The sequence below is a fragment of the Diorhabda sublineata genome, chromosome 6 (genome assembly GCF_026230105.1).
Source record: "Diorhabda sublineata isolate icDioSubl1.1 chromosome 6, icDioSubl1.1, whole genome shotgun sequence".
Taxonomy (NCBI): Eukaryota; Metazoa; Arthropoda; class Insecta; order Coleoptera; family Chrysomelidae; genus Diorhabda; species Diorhabda sublineata.
This window is the reverse complement of record NC_079479.1, coordinates 4,072,096-4,098,254: the sequence shown is the minus strand read 5'-3', so window position 1 is coordinate 4,098,254 and position 26,159 is coordinate 4,072,096. Positions and strand designations below refer to the sequence as shown.

The 26,159-nt window shown below is 34.0% G+C and overlaps 1 protein-coding gene across 1 annotated transcript in view; it reads right to left on the bottom strand.

Annotated features, from left to right (window-relative positions):
* Positions 1-12,728: 12,728 nt before the first annotated feature.
* The window catches only part of LOC130445235 (uncharacterized), a 65,346-nt gene continuing 51,915 nt past the window's right edge, over positions 12,729-26,159 (bottom strand). The window contains exon 2 of the mRNA XM_056780786.1: positions 12,729-19,867. Coding sequence (XP_056636764.1) covers positions 19,755-19,867 — 113 coding nt within the window. The 3' untranslated portion in view covers positions 12,729-19,754. The remainder of the gene's footprint in view (positions 19,868-26,159) is intronic.

Genomic DNA, 26,159 nt, shown 5'->3' with positions numbered 1-26,159 from the left:
CCATTCGTATGAAACGTGCAAAGAGAGTTCGTTGCCCTTATTATAATTTGCATGTGCCATTGTGTCACGGTTTAGGACATTCAAATGGATCCACTGTCAAAAGGGCATCTTATTTCTTTGACGAGTGGTTAATATAATATTTAGAGCTCGATGAGGTCGGTAAATATAAAATATAATCTTGAGAATAAAGCACTGTACATAAATTGTAGAAAGCAAACAATTAATATAATTATTCTAATGAATATAATATAATAATAAGTTAGATATTCACAATTTTCTGATTCATTATATTGGAGGATTAAGTAAGTACGTTAATAATTAGAACGAGGTCTTTTCCAGCTACATTCGTCGGCAAAAAAATCGTTTCAAGTTACGGTCAAAAATCTCTAGATAAAAATCATTAGTCTTATCTTATAATAAGCGGTTTATGTGTTTATAGAGTTACATTTTTGGTAAAGAAAACATATCAATCGTAAAGGAATCTTAAATAATGAAAAAAGGTTATTAATAACAGAATAACAGAAGAAAAAAATACTTAAATTCGACAAAATTTATTTGAAATTAACCTATCAATATTCAGTATTCGTTCCCCAACAGCTTCAAAATGCTTTTTCATAGGTCGACGAAGGGAACGACGGAATCCACTAAAATTTAATCTAAGTATAGGTGCGCCGCTCCACCGAAAGTTTCAATAAAAACCAACTATTCTTATGCTTTCATTGAAACTCCCTCCCAAACCACTCAAAAACCTTTTCCAAAAACCACTTTTTTTATGCAATACTGCGCCAATCTTTCTTCAGGTCTTCTGTAGAATCGTCCTCTTCCAGCGTTACCATGCAAGTACATTCTGCTGGGAGCCCCAGTGCTCCCTAACGAATGGTAGAGGAGTTGGGGTTAGTTTGGTGCCAGTAACTACCCTTTTTGACTCAAGGTTAATGTCCTTTCTCTGAACTCTCCATTTTCGGGTAGAATTTTTCTTGGAAATGTATATCGATTGAAATTTAATGGCTAACTGATAGTGGTGGATCAGATAGATTATGCTTTCAACGAGACTACTGCCCAAACCATCCAGGAACCTCCTCCAAAAGCCACGTATTTTTTTATGCAACACTACGTAAATCAATCTCCAGGTCTTCTTTAGACTCGTCCTCTTCAAACGTTACCATGCAAGTACATTCTGCTTTCGTTTTAGAAGAGAACTGGGCCCCATTGCTCCCTAGTAAATCGTTGACAGGCTGAGGTTAATTTGGGGCCAGTAACTACCCTTTTTGACTCAAGGTTAATGTCCTTTCTCTGAACTCTCCATTTTCGGATACAATTTTTCTTGGAAATGTATATCGATTGACATTTAATGGCTAACTGATAGTGATGGATCAGATAGATTATGCTTTCAACGAAACTACTGCCCAAACCATCCAGGAACCTCCTCCAAAAGCCACGTATTTTTTTTATGCAACACTACGTAAATCAATCTCCAGGTCTTCTTTAGACTCGTCCTCTTCAAACGTTACCATGCCAGTACATTTTGTTTTCGTTTTAGAAGAGAACTGGGCCCCATTGCTCCCTAGTAAATCGTAGACAGGCTGAGGTCAATTTGGGGCCAGTAACTACCCTTTTTGACTAAAGGTTAATGTCCTTTCTCTGAACTCTTGTTGGACTTGGGCACCAGTGAAGATAATTAATCGATCATTTCTCTCGAATGTACACATTGTTTAACTTTATCACTCGTTGTGTCCATTTTCAGGTAGAATTTTTCTTGGAAATGTATATCGATTGACGTTTAATGGTTAACTGATAGTGGTGGGTCAGATAGATCATGCTTTCAACGAAACTACTGCCCAAACCATCCAGGAACCTACTCCAAAAGCCACGTTTTCTTTATGCAACACTGCGCAAATCTATCTCCATGTCTTCTGTAGACAGCTACCAGTCAAGTACATTCTGCTTCCGTTTCAGAAGAGCCCCATTGCTCCCTAGTAAATCATAGAGGAGCTGGGGTTAATTTGGGGCCAGTAACTACCCTTTTTGACTCAAGCTTAATGTCCTTTCTCTGAACTCTCCATTTTCGGATACAATTTTTCTTGGAAATGTATATCGATTGACATTTAATGGCTAACTGATAGTGATGGGTCAGATAGATTATGCTTTCAACGAAACTACTGCCCAAACCATCCAGGAACCTCCTCCAAAAGCCACGTATTTTTTTTATGCAACACTACGTAAATCAATCTCCAGGTCTTCTTTAGACTCGTCCTCTTCAAACGTTACCATGCCAGTACATTCTGCTTTCGTTTTAGAAGAGAACTGGGCCCCATTGCTCCCTAGTAAATCGTTGACAGGCTGAGGTTAATTTGGGGCCAGTAACTACCCTTTTTGACTCAAGCTTAATGTCCTTTCTCTGAACTCTCCATTTTCGGATACAATTTTTCTTGGAAATGTATATCGATTGACGTTTAATGGTTAACTGATAGTGGTGGGTCAGATAGATCATGCTTTCAACGAAACTACTGCCCAAACCATCCAGGAACCTACTCCAAAAGCCACGTTTTCTTTATGCAACACTGCGCAAATCTATCTCCATGTCTTCTGTAGACAGCTACCAGTCAAGTACATTCTGCTTCCGTTTCAGAAGAGCCCCATTGCTCCCTAGTAAATCATAGAGGAGCTGGGGTTAATTTGGGGCCAGTAACTACCCTTTTTGACTCAAGCTTAATGTCCTTTCTCTGAACTCTCCATTTTCGGATACAATTTTCCTTGGAAATGTATATCGATTGACATTTAATGGCTAACTGATAGTGATGGGTCAGATAGATTATGCTTTCAACGAAACTACTGCCCAAACCATCCAGGAACCTCCTCCAAAAGCCACGTATTTTTTTTATGCAACACTACGTAAATCAATCTCCAGGTCTTCTTTAGACTCGTCCTCTTCAAACGTTACCATGCCAGTACATTCTGCTTTCGTTTTAGAAGAGAACTGGGCCCCATTGCTCCCTAGTAAATCGTTGACAGGCTGAGGTTAATTTGGGGCCAGTAACTACCCTTTTTGACTCAAGCTTAATGTCCTTTCTCTGAACTCTCCATTTTCGGATACAATTTTTCTTGGAAATGTATATCGATTGACGTTTAATGGTTAACTGATAGTGGTGGGTCAGATAGATCATGCTTTCAACGAAACTACTGCCCAAACCATCCAGGAACCTCCTCCAAAAGCCACGTATTTTTTTTATGCAACACTACGTAAATCAATCTCCAGGTCTTCTTTAGACTCGTCCTCTTCAAACGTTACCATGCCAGTACATTCTGCTTTCGTTTTAGAAGAGAACTGGGCCCCATTGCTCCCTAGTAAATCGTTGACAGGCTGAGGTTAATTTGGGGCCAGTAACTACCCTTTTTGACTCAAGCTTAATGTCCTTTCTCTGAACTCTCCATTTTCGGATACAATTTTTCTTGGAAATGTATATCGATTGACATTTAATGGCTAACTGATAGTGATGGATCAGATAGATTATGCTTTCAACGAGACTACTGCCCAAACCATCCAGGAACCTCCTCCAAAAGCCACGTATTTTTTTATGCAACACTACGTAAATCAATCTCCAGGTCTTCTTTAGACTCGTCCTCTTCAAACGTTACCATGCAAGTACATTCTGCTTTCGTTTTAGAAGAGAACTGGGCCCCATTGCTCCCTAGTAAATCGTAGACAGGCTGAGGTCAATTTGGGGCCAGTAACTACCCTTTTTGACTAAAGGTTAATGTCCTTTCTCTGAACTCTCCATTTTCGGATACAATTTTTCTTGGAAATGTATATCGATTGAAATTTAATGGCTAACTGATAGTGGTGGATCAGATAGATTATGCTTTCAACGAGACTACTGCCCAAACCATCCAGGAACCTCCTCCAAAAGCCACGTATTTTTTTATGCAACACTACGTAAATCAATCTCCAGGTCTTCTTTAGACTCGTCCTCTTCAAACGTTACCATGCAAGTACATTCTGCTTTCGTTTTAGAAGAGAACTGGGCCCCATTGCTCCCTAGTAAATCGTTGACAGGCTGAGGTTAATTTGGGGCCAGTAACTACCCTTTTTGACTCAAGGTTAATGTCCTTTCTCTGAACTCTCCATTTTCGGATACAATTTTTCTTGGAAATGTATATCGATTGACATTTAATGGCTAACTGATAGTGATGGATCAGATAGATTATGCTTTCAACGAAACTACTGCCCAAACCATCCAGGAACCTCCTCCAAAAGCCACGTATTTTTTTTATGCAACACTACGTAAATCAATCTCCAGGTCTTCTTTAGACTCGTCCTCTTCAAACGTTACCATGCCAGTACATTTTGTTTTCGTTTTAGAAGAGAACTGGGCCCCATTGCTCCCTAGTAAATCGTAGACAGGCTGAGGTCAATTTGGGGCCAGTAACTACCCTTTTTGACTAAAGGTTAATGTCCTTTCTCTGAACTCTTGTTGGACTTGGGCACCAGTGAAGATAATTAATCGATCATTTCTCTCGAATGTACACATTGTTTAACTTTATCACTCGTTGTGTCCATTTTCAGGTAGAATTTTTCTTGGAAATGTATATCGATTGACGTTTAATGGTTAACTGATAGTGGTGGGTCAGATAGATCATGCTTTCAACGAAACTACTGCCCAAACCATCCAGGAACCTACTCCAAAAGCCACGTTTTCTTTATGCAACACTGCGCAAATCTATCTCCATGTCTTCTGTAGACAGCTACCAGTCAAGTACATTCTGCTTCCGTTTCAGAAGAGCCCCATTGCTCCCTAGTAAATCATAGAGGAGCTGGGGTTAATTTGGGGCCAGTAACTACCCTTTTTGACTCAAGCTTAATGTCCTTTCTCTGAACTCTCCATTTTCGGATACAATTTTTCTTGGAAATGTATATCGATTGACATTTAATGGCTAACTGATAGTGATGGGTCAGATAGATTATGCTTTCAACGAAACTACTGCCCAAACCATCCAGGAACCTCCTCCAAAAGCCACGTATTTTTTTTATGCAACACTACGTAAATCAATCTCCAGGTCTTCTTTAGACTCGTCCTCTTCAAACGTTACCATGCCAGTACATTCTGCTTTCGTTTTAGAAGAGAACTGGGCCCCATTGCTCCCTAGTAAATCGTTGACAGGCTGAGGTTAATTTGGGGCCAGTAACTACCCTTTTTGACTCAAGCTTAATGTCCTTTCTCTGAACTCTCCATTTTCGGATACAATTTTTCTTGGAAATGTATATCGATTGACGTTTAATGGTTAACTGATAGTGGTGGGTCAGATAGATCATGCTTTCAACGAAACTACTGCCCAAACCATCCAGGAACCTACTCCAAAAGCCACGTTTTCTTTATGCAACACTGCGCAAATCTATCTCCATGTCTTCTGTAGACAGCTACCAGTCAAGTACATTCTGCTTCCGTTTCAGAAGAGCCCCATTGCTCCCTAGTAAATCATAGAGGAGCTGGGGTTAATTTGGGGCCAGTAACTACCCTTTTTGACTCAAGCTTAATGTCCTTTCTCTGAACTCTCCATTTTCGGATACAATTTTCCTTGGAAATGTATATCGATTGACATTTAATGGCTAACTGATAGTGATGGGTCAGATAGATTATGCTTTCAACGAAACTACTGCCCAAACCATCCAGGAACCTCCTCCAAAAGCCACGTATTTTTTTTATGCAACACTACGTAAATCAATCTCCAGGTCTTCTTTAGACTCGTCCTCTTCAAACGTTACCATGCCAGTACATTCTGCTTTCGTTTTAGAAGAGAACTGGGCCCCATTGCTCCCTAGTAAATCGTTGACAGGCTGAGGTTAATTTGGGGCCAGTAACTACCCTTTTTGACTCAAGCTTAATGTCCTTTCTCTGAACTCTCCATTTTCGGATACAATTTTTCTTGGAAATGTATATCGATTGACGTTTAATGGTTAACTGATAGTGGTGGGTCAGATAGATCATGCTTTCAACGAAACTACTGCCCAAACCATCCAGGAACCTCCTCCAAAAGCCACGTATTTTTTTTATGCAACACTACGTAAATCAATCTCCAGGTCTTCTTTAGACTCGTCCTCTTCAAACGTTACCATGCCAGTACATTCTGCTTTCGTTTTAGAAGAGAACTGGGCCCCATTGCTCCCTAGTAAATCGTTGACAGGCTGAGGTTAATTTGGGGCCAGTAACTACCCTTTTTGATTCAAGCTTAATGTCCTTTCTCTGAACTCTCCATTTTCGGATACAATTTTTCTTGGAAATGTATATCGATTGACGTTTAATGGTTAACTGATAGTGGTGGGTCAGATAGATCATGCTTTCAACGAAACTACTGCCCAAACCATCCAGGAACCTACTCCAAAAGCCACGTTTTCTTTATGCAACACTGCGCAAATCTATCTCCATGTCTTCTGTAGACAGCTACCAGTCAAGTACATTCTGCTTCCGTTTCAGAAGAGCCCCATTGCTCCCTAGTAAATCATAGAGGAGCTGGGGTTAGTTTGGGGCCAGTAACTACCCTTTTTGACTCAAGGTTAATCGTCTTTCTCTGAACTCTTGTTGGACTTAGCTTTATCACTTGTTGTGTCAGGTAGATTATGTTTTATAAGGGTCAGTTACCCCTAATTAGCACTAGCACCAGCTAGCAAGCATAAAAACGGTAGTTATCGATCTTAACTTATTGTTGGACTGTGAGATCAAGATTTTACTAAGAAAAATATAATTTCATATTCAGTTTTTTTGTCAGTGACTTGTGATTGTAGGAGTGTTTCATCTGAGTTAATTTTTTCCTCACCAAGGAGATTATGAATGTTTTTGTTGTGGGAGTGTGGAAAATAAAACATCAAAACGTACTTTTTTTAATATCTATTCCGGACTTTCTAATATTTATGTCAAGTGCCAGTGTGAATAATGATATTTGAATGCCATGAATTTGATAATTGAAAGAAAAAACAAGACATTACAATCCTCAAGTAATTAATTTTCCGATATTTGATACTTAAGTATTCGAAATCTCGGAATATATATTAAAAATAGTACACTTTGATGTTTGATTTGACGATATAGAAAGCTAGTTTTATATACTATATTATAAAAAAATTATTTTAGTAAGGGTCACATAAGGAACGAGAAATTTCCGTTATAACTTTTGAATTAAAATAGATGTCAACATTGAAATCGGACTCCAACGCAACTATAAATAAAACATACATACCTTCTTTTATTAATTAAAAAAAATACCAATCGCAACGTTTGGCGCGCAAAAAACGAGGTCAAATAGTAGTAATTCTATAAAAGAAAATGTCTTTGAATAAATTTCAAAGGAACCTCTTTCGTTTGCTTTCGAATTAAAAGCGCTGTTGCCATACAAGTTTTTTCGAGCGAAAGAAAGATTTTACCATACGGTAAATTGAATCACTACGATTAATTGGAACAATGCGGTTGTTATAAAATATAATCTTGATAGTTTCCAGATGGGAACAGTACCTACGAGAAGGGGCTTCTTTTGTACTTGTAAAAATATACAGGTAAAACCACAATTATATTCTTTTACGTTGCTTAAGTAAATGTTGAATTTTAATTGATAAATATCTCTCCTTTCTAATTTTTTTTTCTGTTTTGACTATATACTTAAGCCTATAGAAAAGTCTGTCGATTTAAACGTTTCAATGCATTGACCAATATTCTCAGAAACATAACCTAAACTAACCTAACCTTGTTTGTATTGATTCAGTGGGAAGACCTGGACTACGAGAAGGTGGGGGATCCAGTCTATAATTTTTATAAGAGGTTACCCGTCCTCCAATCTTCTCGTTGATCTCGGTACTGAAATAGCTGCTCTAGATAGTTTCTGGATATTTGTATGATTACTAGATTAAATTGGGAAGCAAATGTTGTTGTCCCGTTGTCTTTGGTAAGACTTCGAATGTGAGGTGTGTTGGGGGCTGGTGTAATGCTAGAAAAATTCAACACGTTCTAGTGGAAAATGAGAAAAACGAATTCCAGTCCTCTGGATTAGTTTTGTAATCCGGAAAAGAGGATTCTGAATCTGTATCTCGAAGTTATCTTTAAAAGGGGTTTGAGAGTGTAAAAACGTGATCGATACGCAACTAGAAAATCCAGGGAACCTAACCTAACCTAACCAAACCTCATCTTGTTTGTATTGATATCTTCTACCAGCCTTGAAGTTTTTCAAGTGGTTACCTGTCCTCCACTCTTCTAGATTGTTATGGTACTGCGATAGCTTCTTCGCATAATCATGCTTTGGACAGCTTCTTGTGACCCTCGGCTCTATTTCCTCGTGAGCTCTGATATGTCAGGGAAAAAGCTACTTAGTTTGCAAGAGTGTGTCATTGAAGATGTCGGCACTCCGGCTCCATATGCATTTAATCTTCCTCCGGGTTCCTTCGATTTCAGTAGAACACTCGCATCGGCTGCTTCGTCTATTTGTATCTAGTTTTTCTTGGAAAGTACCCGGTCGATCGAGACCCTACATGGAGGTTCGGATTCTAATGGATCGTTCTTGTCTTATAAGTGACGAAGATCGACACTATAGTTTGCTTTGTCGTTTCTGAGATGAAAAACAGGTACAGTAACAGTCCCAATACGCTTCATTGGAGTACTTTGGACTCAATTTGTTATATATCAGTTTATTCTGAGTGATGTTTTACTAGAAAGAATCTTTTAAACAAGTAGGACTACAAGATTTAATAATTTTTTTTCTAGGTCATCGCTTACCTAGTTGATTACTTAATGACATTGTTCCATTGTGCTATTCCTCGAGTTTGTAATGAAAAATAATGTTTTTGTGCACCAATAAAGGTTCCAACTTTTCACAAACTTTGGATTGTATTGGTACAAAGCTTAAGGTGCTTTATCAGCTCAATTCTGTTGTGTTTTTGCAAGTCTTCGGGAGCTTTATTATCGCAGTTACTTTCCATTTGGTATTTGTTGAATTGCTTCTATACCTTTTTATTTATTTCCTTCATTTGATGTGAATTAGAACTCAACAATCTTTCTGATTAGTACTTTTGAAATTTTAAAGAAATTGTTAGTAGTTAGTTTTTATTGAATTTCAGAGTTCGTACAGAGCTTTTTTCATATTTATTTTTGGTATAATTTTGTTTTTACTTGTAGACTCTAGACAATTTTTCAAATGTTTCATATTTAAAGTCACGTCTGGCCTTGATCCGTTCAACATATAAATTAATATGCCTGTTTGACCAGAAGGTATTCATAACTAAACGCAATATTTTCGAATGTCGTTGGTAACAGTCGAGATATTTTTATGATCCATTGTTTTTACTGCAACGTGATACTGGAGACCATAATGACCCTGAAGGACACGCAACACCTGACCGTTTCAGATCCCTTTACACTTCTGCATATATTTATGTCCAATTGCATTTTTATTTTCAACAATAAAAATGTAAAAATACAATGGTAGCCCGTGAAAGGTACAGAATATGGATTATGGAAAAGTGTTCATTATTCGGAAGAAAAAACTGCTAATAATCTTATTATTAATATGATGAAACATCTGTAGCCACTTTAAATTTATTGTAATGAAGCTAGTAAATAATTATAACAAGTAATATCGAGTCCTGAACTTTGATATCACCATTTTGAGTAGGTTACGTGAATTGACAATAAAGGAAAAATAATTCGGATGATCCTCAAACCGCGAGCCAAATCTCTATGAGCAGCGTAGCTTCGCAGACATGGAGGTGTTTGAGAACTGCCCGCTTCGCTTCTCGCCTCGCCTGGTTTCGTGTAAATATGAAACAATAAGGAACTCCAAAAAGAAGATATATTGGAATTCCTGGGGTCGAAAGATTACTGTTTTATTGAGGAAGTTGTTCGAAGAAATTTGTACCTCTAATACGTATTGTTAAATTCGAGGACACATTGGCGTGATTGCCACATTTTGTGATCATATATCACAATTATCAGTTGATGATTGTGATAGTTCTATTCTCATGAATTCTGCTAACACAGACGTAGACGTAGTACAATATACATTTCTTCATTTGTTAGAAATCGCTTCAGATCATTTTGGAACAAAAATTAATCGAAGGGAGCTAGATCAGGTGAATATAGGGGACGAGATAATAGATATTAATGCAGATTAGGTAGTTTTAATTACAAGAATAGTGTACGAATTGAGTTTCACCATTCATTATTCCATTTATAGTATAGTACTTCAATTGTGATCAAACACTTATCTAAATGTTGTTTGTGTAGTACTAAATGATCCTTCTTTTTGTTCAGTATTATCATCTTTAATGAAACTTGTCGCATGAATTAGGAACATCCAACCTGGGGTGCTAGGTTGAGTAGATCAGCTGCTATATGGTACATGACATACCCATATGGGTAGTTACATATATATTTACGCGTGTTTAGGATTACATACTAATTTTCGAACCATTATTTATATATATTACGTAATATCAAGCAAACCGTAAATCTAGTAATATAAGTAAGGTAGGTCATTTTTTTTTTCAATGCGGATGTTTATCTACATCATAATTCTCAGGCTCCAGTCATTAGAAAAGTTGGCCAACGTTATTTATCTGTTCATTGAAAATTTATGTCAAGCGGATGTACTCGCAACACAAACGCTCAAAGTTTTTTTAATCGTCAAATATATAATGTACTTGTCGTCATTAACGTCTACATGAACTTAATTTATAATACTAAGTTTATTTACAACTTTGAAAATAAACAACACGAGAATTAGTTTCACTCGAAAGTTTTCAAAATAATGTTGTTGTGTGATAATAATACAATTTTACATGACAATTAGGAATTGAGGTGTTGAGGATTAGTTTTGAGAAAATTCTACTTATTTGTAATTATAGCAAATCATTGTTTTTTACCAAATTCCTTATCTTCTCAGAATTTTCTTTAGGAGTCCTGAAGAGGCACTATATTTGTTCATTAAAGTGCTAGCTAGTCCACCTCAAGCTCACAAATTCTCATAAAAAAAATGATGTAGAGAAATATAGAAAATTAATTTTTAATGATATTCGATTGCCAATCAATTTATACCAAGTTCATTAAGTAGCTATTCATAGTTTGCATCCAGTTACCTCCTCCGCGACACTTATGAACGACTTCCAAGCTTTCAGTTCTTGCATGCTAAGTTTGTTTATAAAATTTATGTCGAATAGCAACTTCTTAATTTATAGCCCAGTAAAATTACCCACGGCTTCACTTAACTAGGCAAATAATTGCCTTAGTTATTTAAATCCCTCAAAATCTTTGTTAACTTTTTGTATTCTTCAGTATACAAGAGAAGTGTACCCAGTTTTTGAGGTCCCAGTTGAAATTTGGATCTTTCTCGCTAAATTTGCCTTAGGCTCATCGCAAATTGAACCCAGTCCATGTACAACCAACGTAAGACCGAAACCCAGCCCAAGCCCATGTTTTTGGACACGCTCAGACAAGCTCTAATCAATTCCTCCATTGTACAAAATAAAAAATGTTGAACAACAAAAAATACAAGATAAAAATGTTGTATAAAAAACAAAATAAAAACACAGACAGTAAACAGACCCACTAAACTGGATTGCAAGTACAACTGGACCCACGTGGGAAGAGCGTGGGTCTGAACTGTCCTTAGAATGGGTTTAATAAGCGCCAATCCGTTTAAAACTGTGTTTTACAAGTACACGCGAGTGTTGCGTGTAGGAGGTGCATGGCCCGAGTTTAATTTGCGGTGGGCCTTACTGCGCGACAATTGAGATGGGGCTTGTAGTTTAAGTGCATATTTTCATAGGTTTCTTCCTTTGATATTGAATGGGCAATTTGTCTAGATGATTCCTGATTTCTTTATGTAATAACACAACTTTACGTAGTGAGGTCCACGAGTTCTTAGCCTACGTCCTACACAAGAAAATAACCCCTATTTTTACTATCCTCCAAAGGATGAAGTGACATCATATATATATTTGATTCAGCAGTTATTTCCATGCTTGCCTATCCTGTGCAATCTTTCCGGCATGATGCAGTCTCATATTAAGGGTTTTGTTTGGTCTACCCATTTAGTTGGAGATCTGCCTCTTGGGCGTTTGTCTTCTATGATTAATCGACGACGGCGTCTTTCCTAGTGTTGGTAATTTAGGAACCAAGATAGTTAAAATTGTTTACCATTTCGTAGCCTGCAATTTCTGATGTTTGTCTGACAACTATTTATTTATTTTTAAGTCATACTTTTCGCTGATTTTCTGTTGTTACTGGTGGTATGGTTGACGCTATGATCATTGTGTCTTCGGCGTAGCGTAGGTTGTTGATCCTCTTTCCATCAATTGATATTCCGTCTTTCCACTTATCTAGAACCTCTCTCATGACGTATCCGCTATAAAAGTTAAATAAGGTAGTTGAAAAACTTCAACCCTGTCTAACTCCTGCGGCAGTTCTGAAGGTCCCCGAGTAAACCCCGTCGATTCCAACTGTTTATCTTATAGAGGTTGTGCACAAGTTGAAACAGGTGTTTTGGCGTTCCCATTTCCTTCATTATGGTCCAAAGATAGCTCCAGACGCTTTTTGATAATATAGAAAACTATTATGGCAATGAACAAATCTTAGACGATACGAATAACGAAAACTGCGAAAATACTCAACAAGAAAATTTTGAATCTATGATAGATGACAGATCTATTTCCAATGAATTGTGAGGGGGTGTGCGTAGTAAATAAAACACATAAATACACTAACAAAACAAAGCTATATTTTTAGTGCTTATATATGTTATATTTTTACAACAATATACACGAATTAAATCTATATTATTTGACACAATAAACATTTGTATTAGAAAATTCTTAGTTTTCCAATACAACTTTTAGAATGCATATATATTAATATATAAAAATTATATTTTGAGATCATATTCTAAACATCACAGATGTCAAAAAATATATTATGTATTTGATATCTCAAAATTTCTCAATGTAATATATAGCAGAATTGAACGATCGCAGAAATTTGCAACTCTGCAACATGAAGTTTGTCCAAAATCTAAAATAAACCAACCGAGATGGAAGTTATCCAATAATAAGAAGATTTTAATTTCAAATTTGTTTTCCCTAACTCGGTTTTTGTTGACTAAAAATTATATCAAACGTAAGCCCTGTTCCTTCCTAAAACAAAAAATGTGTAACATCGACAAACAAGCTGGCAAAGCTGCCAAAGAGTAATTCTGCATTTTTCTGATTTTACTTTGTACTAAATTTTTCTTTGGGCCGTTATACATTAATCAATTAAAAAATAATTATAAAATACTGTAGTCGACAGTATAACCAGACCAAAACATGATTTTAAAAATCTTGTAAGAAAATCTCCCATTTTCTTTTCAACGATTAGTCGTAATTCAAATTTCGTATAATCGATATTCAAATTACAACTAACAATTATTATTTATAACATCACTCAATAAGTCGTGTTACTAACATACAGATGGCGCTGCCACTGTCTAAATCGAATGACCTTTAAGGATTACCAACTTTCAAAAGACTATGTGTGAAATATGACATTTCGATTAGTCAGAAAAAAGTGACAGACATTTAAGTGAAGCTATGTGACAATGGATGAAACATGGACCCATCACTTTACTCCGGAAACAAAACGATCATTATCTGAGTGGACTGCAGCCGATGAACCACGTCCGAAGCGTCCAAAGGCACAACAGTCAGCTGGGGAAGTTATGGCTTCAGTAATCATCATCGACTATCCCCAAAAGAGAAAGATGATCAATCACGAATACTACATAGAGTCGAAGAAAAAACTTAAATTGATCCTCATCCACCGTATAGACCAGATTTGGCCCAACAGCACGAAATAGAGAAGTTGGAGAAACTTTGGAATTATTGTATTGCTCTTGAAGGAAATTACATGGATAAATAAATTGGCAAAAAATGTGTTTTTTTTAGTTAGTTACACGACTTGAGTGTTGTTATACTTACGGACACACCAATTACAATTACCTTATATAAATACAAAAATCTTCCAACTTCCACTGCCTAAGTTAAAAAAAAAAAAAGAAAAAAAAACTTTTAAAGACCATGATTCGAATCACATATTGGTCCAATATTAAAAATCTGTTATAGAATGTCGTATATTCAAATCTAAGTATACCTGAGTTTAAGCAATAAAAATAAGGTTAATCTTCGTAAACATAATTAAATTCCAAAAATTAAAACTTATTTATGATTTTATTGTCACCCAAAAACGACACAATCATTTTAGAGAGAACCATCCTATGGCGCCTTATTGTTATTGCTTTCACTCAGGTATATTAACTAATATGTTCATAGATAGAGAATTTTTAGGCGCAAATTTTGTAAATAATCCAGATATGAAAAACTGTGTGAAATAAACTTTTTTTTAAATGAAAGGTTTTTCTATTTCTACCAATTTCGAAAATATTTATATGCAAATATCTTTTCTGTTGGGGATTCAAATTTCAAGAAACTGGCAGGCTATTTATTAACAAATTAATAAACTGTGGTAATAAAAAGCCATAAAAACAAACAAGCTGCGAAGAGAAGTATAGAGTGTTGCATCTAGATCGTCATAATCATGAAAATATTTTTAAATAATTGCAGATTGGAAGCCTCTGAAAGATTTTATTGAAAGTATTGTGGCGTCTTCGGGAAATAAAATAAAAATCTTAGAATATTTAGAATTGAGGGTTGTTTTATTCGAATTTCATGAAAATTTTGTTAGATAATGTTGTTTATAAAGTACTGAAAAATAACTAGAACCGAACTGGAAGAAATTTTAATCGTATATCAAAGAAACCTATTTGGAGAAAGTACTGCTAGAAGTAGCTCAGTTTTTGGAGCAAATGTTTAGGAAATTGGACTTCGGATCTACACATAATTTTTGAAATTCGAGCACATTTAAGTGGCCAATATTTGGAATGTATTATAGTTCATCCATTTCAAAGAAACATGTTTAGAAAAGGTACTGTCAAAGGTAGCTAGGCTAATGGAGAAATTGTTTCCTGCTGAAAAATTGAGGCAAATAATTTGACACCTGATCTGGTGACACCATTCAGAATGTTCGAGATTCATGTATCATTTTTGGAATAATTAAAATTGAGTTCATTCAATGGAAACATATTTAGAGAAAGTACTGCCAGAAATAGCTCAGCTTTTGGACAAATTATTACACATTCAAGTGGTCAATGCTATGTTTGGAATGGTTATGGTGCGTCCATTTAATGGAAACATATTTAGAGAAGGTACTGCCAAAGGTAGCTAGGCTCATGGAGAAATTGTTTGCTGCTGAAGAATTGAGGCAAATAATTGGTGACACTATTTAGAGCTTTCGAGATTCATGTTTCATATTTGGGATAATTGGGTTCATTCAATGGAAAAATATTTAAAAAGGTACTACCAGATATAACTCGACATTTGGACAAATCGTTCCATACTCTAGTGGCCAATTTTATATTTGGATGGGTTATGGTGCACCCATTTAATGGAAAAATATTTAGAGAAGGTACTGCCAGAGATAGCCCATCTTTTGAACAAACAATTCCACATTTAAGTGGACAATTTTATGTATGGAATAGTTGAAGGTACTGCCAGCTATAGCTCAGCCTTTTCCTACTGAAGAACTGAAAATAATTTGACATTTGGACTGGTGATTCAGTTCAGAATTTTCGAAATTCGAGAACCTTTGAGAGGCCAATTTAATATTTGGATTGTTTATGGTGCGTCCATTTTATGAAAATATATTTAGAGAAGGTACTACCAGAGATAGACAAAATATTACACATTCAAGTGGTCAATGATATGTTTGAAATTAAATATGAACATTTAATAGGACTAAGGTTTCATTTCATGGAAACAAATTCATAGAATGGTACTACCAGAGATAGATCAGTATTTGGATGAAATATTACACATTTAAGAGGCCATTTTTATGATTGGAATAGTTAAAGCTTGCGTCCGTTTCATAGAAATATATTTAGAGATGGTACTGCCAGATATAACTCAGTTTTTTTCTACTGATGAATTGAAAAAAATAATTTGACAACTGGATTGATAACCACATTCAAAATTTTGGAAATTCTGGATACAATTTTGGAAAACGGGAAACAATTTTGGGAAAATGGCGACTATATTAAAAATTAAAAATATCTGTGCCGATTTTTTATTTAAATTGACCAGCAGTTGAGATGGCAGTGGGTATGTTGGAAAACAAGGAAAAGAAAAATGGACCCAAAAGAGCATAACATGGCAACGAAAAGAGACCAGAAAAAAAGTAAGAAGACCTCAGAAACGATGGCTTAATGGAGAATGTCGCAGGCCAAAACTGTATGCAAATAACAGAATAATGTGGAAAACATTAGGAGATGTATTTGTCCAGGAGTGGTTGTATAACGGTTGATAATGAAGAGGGCCAGGAAACGGATTGACCCTCGTATATGAATACACTGAGAAAAATTAAGACAAAAATGAAAAGAAGATAACTAAACTTACCACGGAATGATATTTAACCATTTTAATGGAAAGCGGACTTTTATAACAGATTTTTAAATAAAAACAAATATTTTCAGTATGGTAGCAAATACATATAAATAATCAAAATACCACTTGAAAAAAAAAACAAGGAAAGTTGTACAAGTTGCCGACTTTTCTTTTATTTACAGAATGACATTGCACTTTAGTCGGTTACTTGTCACAAACATTTTATATTTATCTTAAATAATTAAATACTAAATTAGAAGGTAACTAAATGGAAATATAAAAGACGAATAAATTTATATATTTTTTTGCATCTTATATTTTTCGAAATTTATTTCAAAAGTTACGTCATCGCTATAAATATTATATCAACAGCAACACGTATACAGAGAGTTACAAAATTCAAGAATGAAAAATTATCAGTTACGAAAGATTTTTTTTATAAAAAAATTTGTTCAACCCCCTCTTTTTGCTAGATATAAACATTAGTAAAAAATGGAATCTAGAATGTGAATTTTGAAATGACAGGACAATATATGGGTAGAATTTTTACTCTGGTGGGGATAAAATAAATTAATTAATGTTTTTTTTAATTTCGGGAAAACGGTATAAGTTAGAAGAAAAAACTTGTATATCTTTTAATTTTACACAAAAATGGTCCTTTGAAGTTTGTTTCTATCACTGATATTTACAAACATAGAGTGATCAGAACTTATGAACTGTTTATAACCGAATTAAAATTAAAAAAAATAATTTTCAATTCAAGATTTAATATAAATTAAAAATTAATTCTCCCAGTGACAAAGTGGTTAAAAATTAATTTTTTTGTTATAAACTATTCAAAATAAGTTCTTTTAGGTTAGAATTAATAATTTTCTGAATACATTTGATTTTGAATCAGCTCAAATATTATCATCCCATCAGCTCTAGCCACCCCAATTTTGTGGATATCAAAAAACTTCAAAGGACTATTTTTGTGTGAAGTTTAATGATGATTTGAAGTTTTTTTAAAACTTTTATCGTAAAAAATACTTTTTATTAATTTTAGGCCCCCTTGCCCAGGGATGATTTCGAAAAAAATCCCTCAAATTTACTTCAAACTTATACTGAAAAATTTTGTTGTAATAAAAATTAGTTTGGATTTTTTTATATCAACATAAATTGAGAACAAAATTTTTTGTATTGAATATAACATATAATAAATATATTAATAAAAAGATTTTAGATGATATTTTCAGTTTACAAAAATAAAATTTTGAAAAAAAATTATGTCATAAAATTCTATTGAAAATAATAAAAGATATGGTTATTTAAATTAAATCGAAAATATATAAAAAATTTATTCAATAATTTTTTAGCGGTATTTCGGAAGGGGGCGAATTGGGGAATTTTTTTATAGAAATTTATACATGTGATGTAGATTTATAGATAAATATATAACTTTTTAATTGCTCTTTTCAACAATTGATTTTTTTTAATTAATCAAAAACTATTTAAAAATAATTATATTTCGATAATCTAATTCCCAAGTGATATTTTGACGATAATGAAGTTGCCTTTTTTTGAATACATATAAGCCTATAAACAAGAATTTATGCAAAATAGATCATTTTTCAAAACTGATTCCGAAATGTGTTAATTTGCATTTCAAATTGGCAAGCCTACGATATTTTGCACAAACAACATTCTCTTATAAAATAATAATTGTATCTATAATTTATTGATCCAAATTTTGTTTAAAAATTCAATAAGTCACGTGCTGGGTTAATAAAATTATTATTAAAAAGAAGAAAATGCAATTTGGCATCAAGTAAAAATTGAATTGAAATTCATTTGGGGGGTAAAGATTAATAGAATTTTCAAATATCTCGAAAATAAAAAATTAAATGTTTCAACAAAAAATTAGAGATAAAAATTTATTAAATAACTTTCAATATGAGTGAAATAGGTGAACAATGGAAATAAATAGTTTATCCACGTGGAATATTAGAAAATTTATAAAAAATTGGAAAATATAAATATTTTTTTTATTTTAATAATTAAAAACGTTTTTATGTAAATTTGAAAATTTCTTATCATTTATATAAATAGTTATAAGTTTATGCAAAATTAGAAAATATTATTTTTAAAACGTTTCAATTTTTAATCATATATAGAAAAATTATTTGTTTTCAGGTCAAAATGTGAGAAAATATAATTTTAAATCTATAAATTTTTTTGTTAGAAATTTATTTTTTTTCACTATAATAAATCTATTAAATATTTTGATTAAATTTTTTTTTAAATACTTTGTACGCTTTTAACGAAAATTTGGAAAAATGTAGATTGGAGACATTTTTATTAAATTATTGTTCTTTGTATTTTTGACTTAAAACAAACAACAATTTCTAAAAATTTCAAATATTTTTGTTTTTATTAGGCATATCCAAAAATAATTTGTTTTTTGACCGAAAATTGAAAAAAAACTTATATCTATAAATGTAATAAATTCATAAAATTTTTTCAATATACTCTCAGTCTTAATCACGTCAAGAGAAATATTTATAGCTTTTAAATAGTTTAATAAAAAAAAATATCTGAGATTACTCTGTAGGTACGATTCAAAATAAAAAAATAATTTTATAAATTTTCAATTTTCCCTGCAGTTAAGCTAAAAAAATTATCAACATAATTTATCTTTTTGTTAGAAAAATTAATTATAAAATCCTTCAAATTTTTAATTTAAGCTTTTTTTATCGTTTTCAATGTCTTTTTTTAGATATTGTCAAACGTGATTTTTGTAGTATATCAATTTATATAAAAATAACTTCCCTATTTCTTATTGAGTTAATACAGGGGACAATAAGATTTTTAAATATTTGATTCATGGACTTTTGATGACATAAAAATATATGAGAATGACTATTGGCAATCATTTTGGTATTTTATTTAATTGAATATTGCATAAATTCGTGATTAGTTAGGCATTTCCTTTGAAAAAAAAAATCGGCAACAAAATGAAAGATTTTAGAGATCAAAAGAAAGAAAAAAACTCTAGTTTAAAAATAAATATAGTCTATAAAAAGACAAACAAAATATAGTACTTAAACTGTACACAAAAAAAAACTTATAATTAATTAAATTTCTTGAAACAAAACTTAAGTTGTACTTTACATTATAATTAATAAATTTTCTTCGAGATCGAAATTTGTAACAAAAGTGGAAGAGGGTTCGTAGGAGGAGGGACAAAAGACACACTTTTATAGGGAATGTCTTTTTAACTACTCAATTCTGATAATCTGGGTAGTTTCGTTGGTCTTTCCATGGCGGGGATCCAGTCCATCTTTTTCGTAAAATCAGACGTCGAACGTTTCTTAACTGACATAAAATCTGAAACAAAAACATTTTCAAAATATATAAATATTAACAAAAAAAAGTTAATAAAGACAAAAAAGGAGTTTTTTTTCGTACGCTATTAATAAATATATTAACATAACCTCAAATTATAAGTACTAATAACTATTTTTAAGTATTTAGAATTAATTATTAATTTATATTATATTTCTAACGAAACAAAAGTAAGAATATACATCAGGAAAAGCTACGAGGTTTATAAAACATTAAAATCTGTTAAAGTCTAACAAACTAAACAAGAAATTAATCAGCGCAGTGAGTGAAAACATTCAAATTCAATCGCTAAAGTCACAAGTATGAATATTCCGCAGGGCATATGTATTAGGATAACAATTTAAACATATATAGCATACGATTTTTTTAAAGTCGAGTAGTGTTGTCTACGAGGATTGCCTAGAAAAATTAAACGAGCTAGGCAAGGAAAATAAAATTGCCCTACAATGGATTACGGGAAGCACCGGAGTGAAAGGGAACGAAATAGCTGATCTAGCGTCTTCAGGTGTTTGTTGAGGCGACAGTGCCCCGATATAACTCCTGTTAGTATTCGTAGATTGTTCTTACTTAGATTCTAGATGTAGATCTACTCTGGTTATAGTTTCCCAGAGGAGTCTTTGTCTGTCCCAGCCAAAGAGTTGATATTGAAGATAGAGAGAGAGAGAGAGCGGCAACTAAGTAGAATCGTACTATTGGAAGAGAGAGAAAGAGTATCGATTTACCACCCTCCATCTCTCTCTACTAGTCATTTATATCAAATATTCTCTTTTACCGTTCCTCCTCGCGACACTTCGACCTCAAGGCGAATCAATCAGAACAGAGTAGAGGGAAATTACTGTTAAAAACTGTTTCAACGAATAAGAAAAACATTAAATAAGGCTCCAAGTAATCTGCTTTCGCATAAAGTTTCTTTAATTCTTAAAATGCGTTGGACATATTTCTATCTCATAAAACTACGAGTGTCTTTTTTCTTCAACCTCCGTTAGGCTATAAATAAAAGAAAAGTTCATATAAAACAATTATTTTATTACCAAAAAAAAAAACTGGTACAATTACGATTAGTTTTTGACATAATCACCGAAGAAATCGCAACATTTGTCATATCTGTGAAAAAACTTTTCAACACCCTCTTCAAAGAAACTTGCCGCCAATGAACTGACCTTGAAACTTCTGGAAATTCCGTAGACAAAGCAGTAATGGTGATTCTGCGGTTTTATTTAACCATTCTGTCAATTCGTTGAACCATCACTCATGAAGTTTTCCCCATACACACGACTCATTTTCCGATGGATTTCTGCAAAATTACTGCCTGCAGCCTGTAGAAAACGAATCACACTTGGCGGGAGCATCAATAATGGCGGACATGTTTACGTGGCTGTAGCATAACGCCGACTGACGCTTGAACGTCAACAATGGCGGAGCGTATAGTGCGAGAGCTTCGCAATCGCATACCTGCTTTCTTCTGCTCGCGTTTGTACGGATCGATCGGAGATTGAAAAAAAAAGCGACTCTCGTACTTCAATATCTTATAAGACAAGGAAATTTCTAGCAAAGCTATTTCTAAATTGAGATTTTTAATAATTAAATTTATAAAAATATGTTTCAATACTTTTTTCTTACAATTCTACATGAAACTCCGACAAAAAATATGATAATAATCACGTGTTTTTTGTTAACGAGGCACTAAGTCCCAGTGGTATCAAATATCTCTACGATAATGAATAAATCGTACGATCACCGTTTGCGGTTGTAGTAAAACAACACGATGAAGCGGGCGTACAAAGAATTAAAATCGAAATAATATATTGGGAAGGAACACATGTGCGTGTATGTGTACATACTCGTAAATATATATAAAATTCTCTTTGTTTACTATTTGGAGTTGATGGTTGGAAAGTCAATGGCCCTTCGGTTCGCCGTTCGTAATTTATATTCACAGGCGTTTACGTTGAAAAATTCATTACAGTTACCCGCTTTGCGGTCGTTCTAATATTTTAGTTTATAACCGCAAAACAATAACAATTGTTAAATAAATAATAAGTATTCCACCTTTGTTATTCTAACTTGAACTAAACAATTTCTAAAGAACGATTAATAAGTAAACTGCTATTCAAAAGTTCTTTCCTCTCTAGTTTACCACTAAACGTATAGTTCTTCCAACATCAATTGCAAGTTATGCAAAGATCAATCAATATTTCATAAATACGCACGACACTCATACCAAATTAAGAAATGGAAAATAATGTTTACTCCCCGTATGAAATCCGGTAAACTTCTAACAAACCGTCAGTCCACGTGGACTCATCATCTCCACTGTTTACCAATGAAAACATCGAATCGCAAATATAAATGCATTTCTATTGGCCGAAGCCGTATGTATACAATTTCTTCGAAATATTCCTGCAAGATAGTCTGCGATAAGCATTGGCGTGACTTGGTGAGATTAATTTAATTCATAAATTGGTATAGCATATCAAACTAAATTGTCGGTTAGGGTTTTTATAATCTGCAATTAATATTGGAAGAACTATACTCGCTTGACCTACCCCTACATACATACGTGAAACATTCCTATTAAGGAATTCAAGTCTTACAGAAAAAACGAATCCGATAGCGGCATTCTAACCTAATATTCAAAACGTCCTAACCTAATTGTAATAAAAGTTCAACCAGCTTCTCCCTTTCGGTAACTGATAACTGGGAGATGAATGCAGTTGAGTTTTGGTCTCGATTCCTATGTACATCTTTTCGATAACACGGAATTGTGTTGTTACTCCAATCTGATCTTAGGATCAATCAGAAACTGTAATTAAAGTTTTATTAAACGGCATCCTTAGATTTCTAATACATTTTGTCGTCTACTAACTAACGAACATTAATCTGCTTCACTTCAACAACTCGAAAGGTTTATTCCTCTCAAGTCTTTCTATTCCTATTCCTGCTTCACCTTGACATGGTACAATGATTTTCGTATTAGATTTGACTGCTGTAACCAAATTCAGGTCCTTATGGATTCTACTGTTTCAAATTGAACCAAGGAGCAACCAAAACGTTCTTAGTACCTTGTTCTCAAATGCTTTGTAAATTGAGAGAATTAGCATAGCCCCATAGTTGAAAACCATAAACTATAAGCTTGTTGTGTACAGGTAGAGAGAAGTTTCGATCCATTAGCTTACGAGGATTGCTACTTAAGTTTTGAGCTAAAGCAACACTGATGTGAATATGTCAAATTATTTTCGTACGATAATTTTCTATGACTTTCGAGGTGGAGTAAACCCACACCAGCGAGTTGATCAACTCGCCTCGACTTTTGGTGATGAAGCACCATCTCGAGCTACCGTGTTTCGCTGGTTTTCCAAATTAAATCGTGGTCGCATTTCGCTATAAGATAAATTTGGTGAAGATAGAACGTAGAACGGTCAATTATGAATAGTACACCACGACAACGCTAGATCTCACACATCAGTTCAAATAAAAACGTTTTTGGACAGTCAAAACATCGAAGTGATGGGCCATCCGCCGTACAGTCCTTGCTTGGCATCCAATTCCCGCAGATCAAAAATAAATTGCGAGGTCAACGTTTTCCTACATCTGAAGAAGCGAATGATGCGTTCAAATCACATGTTTTGGAGGTGCCTCAATCGGAATGAAAATCATGCTTCGACAATTTTGTTGTTTCCTTTTCTGTTCAATATGAGTTATATCGAGGATGATTCCCAAATATTTTGATACAATTTCGTACTTAGATGAATCACGATTCTGGATGTTCCTTTGACAGGAAAATGATAATGTTGATATTTGAATCAGAAGGTTACTAAATTTGATTAGAAGAGACTCAGGTAAACGACGTAGCTAGCGCCATCTATCATTTTTAAAAACTTTCTTGAAAATAGCATAATCAAAACCCTTTTTATGTTATATGATTTATTTAAAAACTCATTTTAGAAACTTTTTCACAAAAATAAACTGTCATTTTCCCTTTGAGACTGTCTTTTACGAAAAAAAAAGATATAGAAAACAGTACGATAAAAATAAATGGAATTGATATAATTTAACTTTTGGTATGCTGAAAAGTTCGTAAACTGACACATAGATGGCGCTACTAGTATCAAATTCACGTGATTTTCACTTAGCTCTAACCTTGAAAAAGATGTATATCCATATAAATTTGAGAGTTGTCACACTATTAGTTTCTGAATCATAGAATTTTAAGTGCAGCAACTTTTTTTAATTTGAAAAAATCGTTTTAATGGAATTTCGAGTGTTAATAAAGCATCGATTTTGGTAAAAAATACCACTGAAATCAAATAATTAGATCAATAAACATTAATCAGACTTGTTCCAGTAAAAATCTATCATTGAGAAGTGGTTTGCTTAGTTTGAACGAGGCGAAATGAGCCCTGTGAACGCACCAAAGAGAGCTCAAAATAATTTCGGATAGTCGTAGAGTGAAGCTGATATTCTAAAGATGTCAAAGGAACGTTTAGTGTATAGTTTTTGATAATTTTAAATGGGATAAAAGTGCAAAAATCCCATTCCAATTGCGATAAATAACTAAGTATTTTCTCCATCACATCTTTTCAAAACAACTAGTCAGTGCCGGATTAAGCTAGGGGCTTGGGGGGGCTATAGCCCCGGGCCCCAGGTCCAAGAGGGCCATATCATTTGGAAATCCGGCCCTGCAACTAATGTAAACGTATATTCTGGTCTCATACGTTCTAAGAAAAAAAATTATTTGCGAATTTGTTGTCCTTCTGATAAATAAAAATCGAACGGCTCTGTTTATAAACGCAAAAAAAAACAGTCGGAGATGTGTTATTGTGAAGTGTGTTCACCCTACCCGGATATGAAGTAGGTCACAAATAATAAATTATTGAAGAACAAGTTGACATGGGAACTAAATTTTTAACGTCATATATAATTAGAGAAAGAGGGTCTTTTAACAATACGAGGAAGGACGCGAAAATATTTAACTTTATCGTTTCAAAATACTTTCTATTATAACTAATGCATTAGCCCTAATGATGCTTCGACTGTAGGAAATATTTATCCTTGTCCTTGTGTGTGGGGAAACAATCTTTTCCATGTCTATCAATCAGGTTTTTTGACGAACATTGTCATTGCGTCAATGTTTTTAACACTTCAAAGTAAAAGGTCTGATTGACTCGAATAAATTCTACATCAGAAAAGCAAATTAACTTTGTTTTGATGCTTGATTTGGTTTGACTTTTTTTGGATGGAACGACGATGGTACTAACTTGAATGTTGGTTTGATTCTAGGTCATAACTTATGACTCAGTAATATGAATCGGTTAATTGAATTTAGACTTTTCTATAAAAAGTACTCCATTAATTTTGATCCCATATTTTCATTTCAAAAACACAATCTTTGCATTTGTCTATTGTCAGAATGTAGTTTTTCAGTCTCTGAATCTATAAAACGTGTGTGAGACCTATTCTCACGTATGCCTCAGAAACCAGAGCTGAGACATAAACAATAAATAGAATAATGAGTACCACAGAGATGAAAATACTGCGAACCAACAAGGGAGTGACCCTCAGGGACCGAATAAGGAGTGAAGACATATAAGAGAAGAATTGGGCGTACAGGATGTGGCGAGGTGGGTCAGGACACGAAGAAGATTCTGGAGGGATTACGTAGAAAAAAATCCAGAAGACAGATGGGCAAAGTGGGCTAAAACTCAGGGACCGAACACACGCAGACCTGTAGACAGACCACCAAAGAGGTGGTACGAGTGCTGGAGTTAAGCTTCTCAGGAAGATCCAGGAAGAGGTCCGAACGTACAGGATTGAACAGGACTTGGTCGGTTAGTTTTCCTTGTTTCCTTTCAAATTTCACCAAAAGCGTTCAATTAGTCTCAGTCATTCAACTTTGTAAAACCCCCCACAACTTCATTTGCATGATACAAAGACACAAAATTTCCTTCAGGATGCTTTTTCTTTATGAACATGCTTTAATCTAGATCTAACACACTCCTTTTCATATATTTTGCGATTGCAGATTCTCCAGAAGGACAAATGTATGCTTAAGAACGACAACGAAAAAATGTCGCTAATCATACCAACACTTTTAAGCTGAAGTTTTGATCTTTCGAAATACACCTAACATGATTTGTCGTCGATAATGATTTCCACACCTTCAGCGAACAAAAACTCGTCATCGACACTTCTAAGTTTTAATTTTTCTTCAATATGTTGCTTCTTGGAATATTTGGGCCGATATCACTTTCTATTAGAATTGTGGGGGAAACAT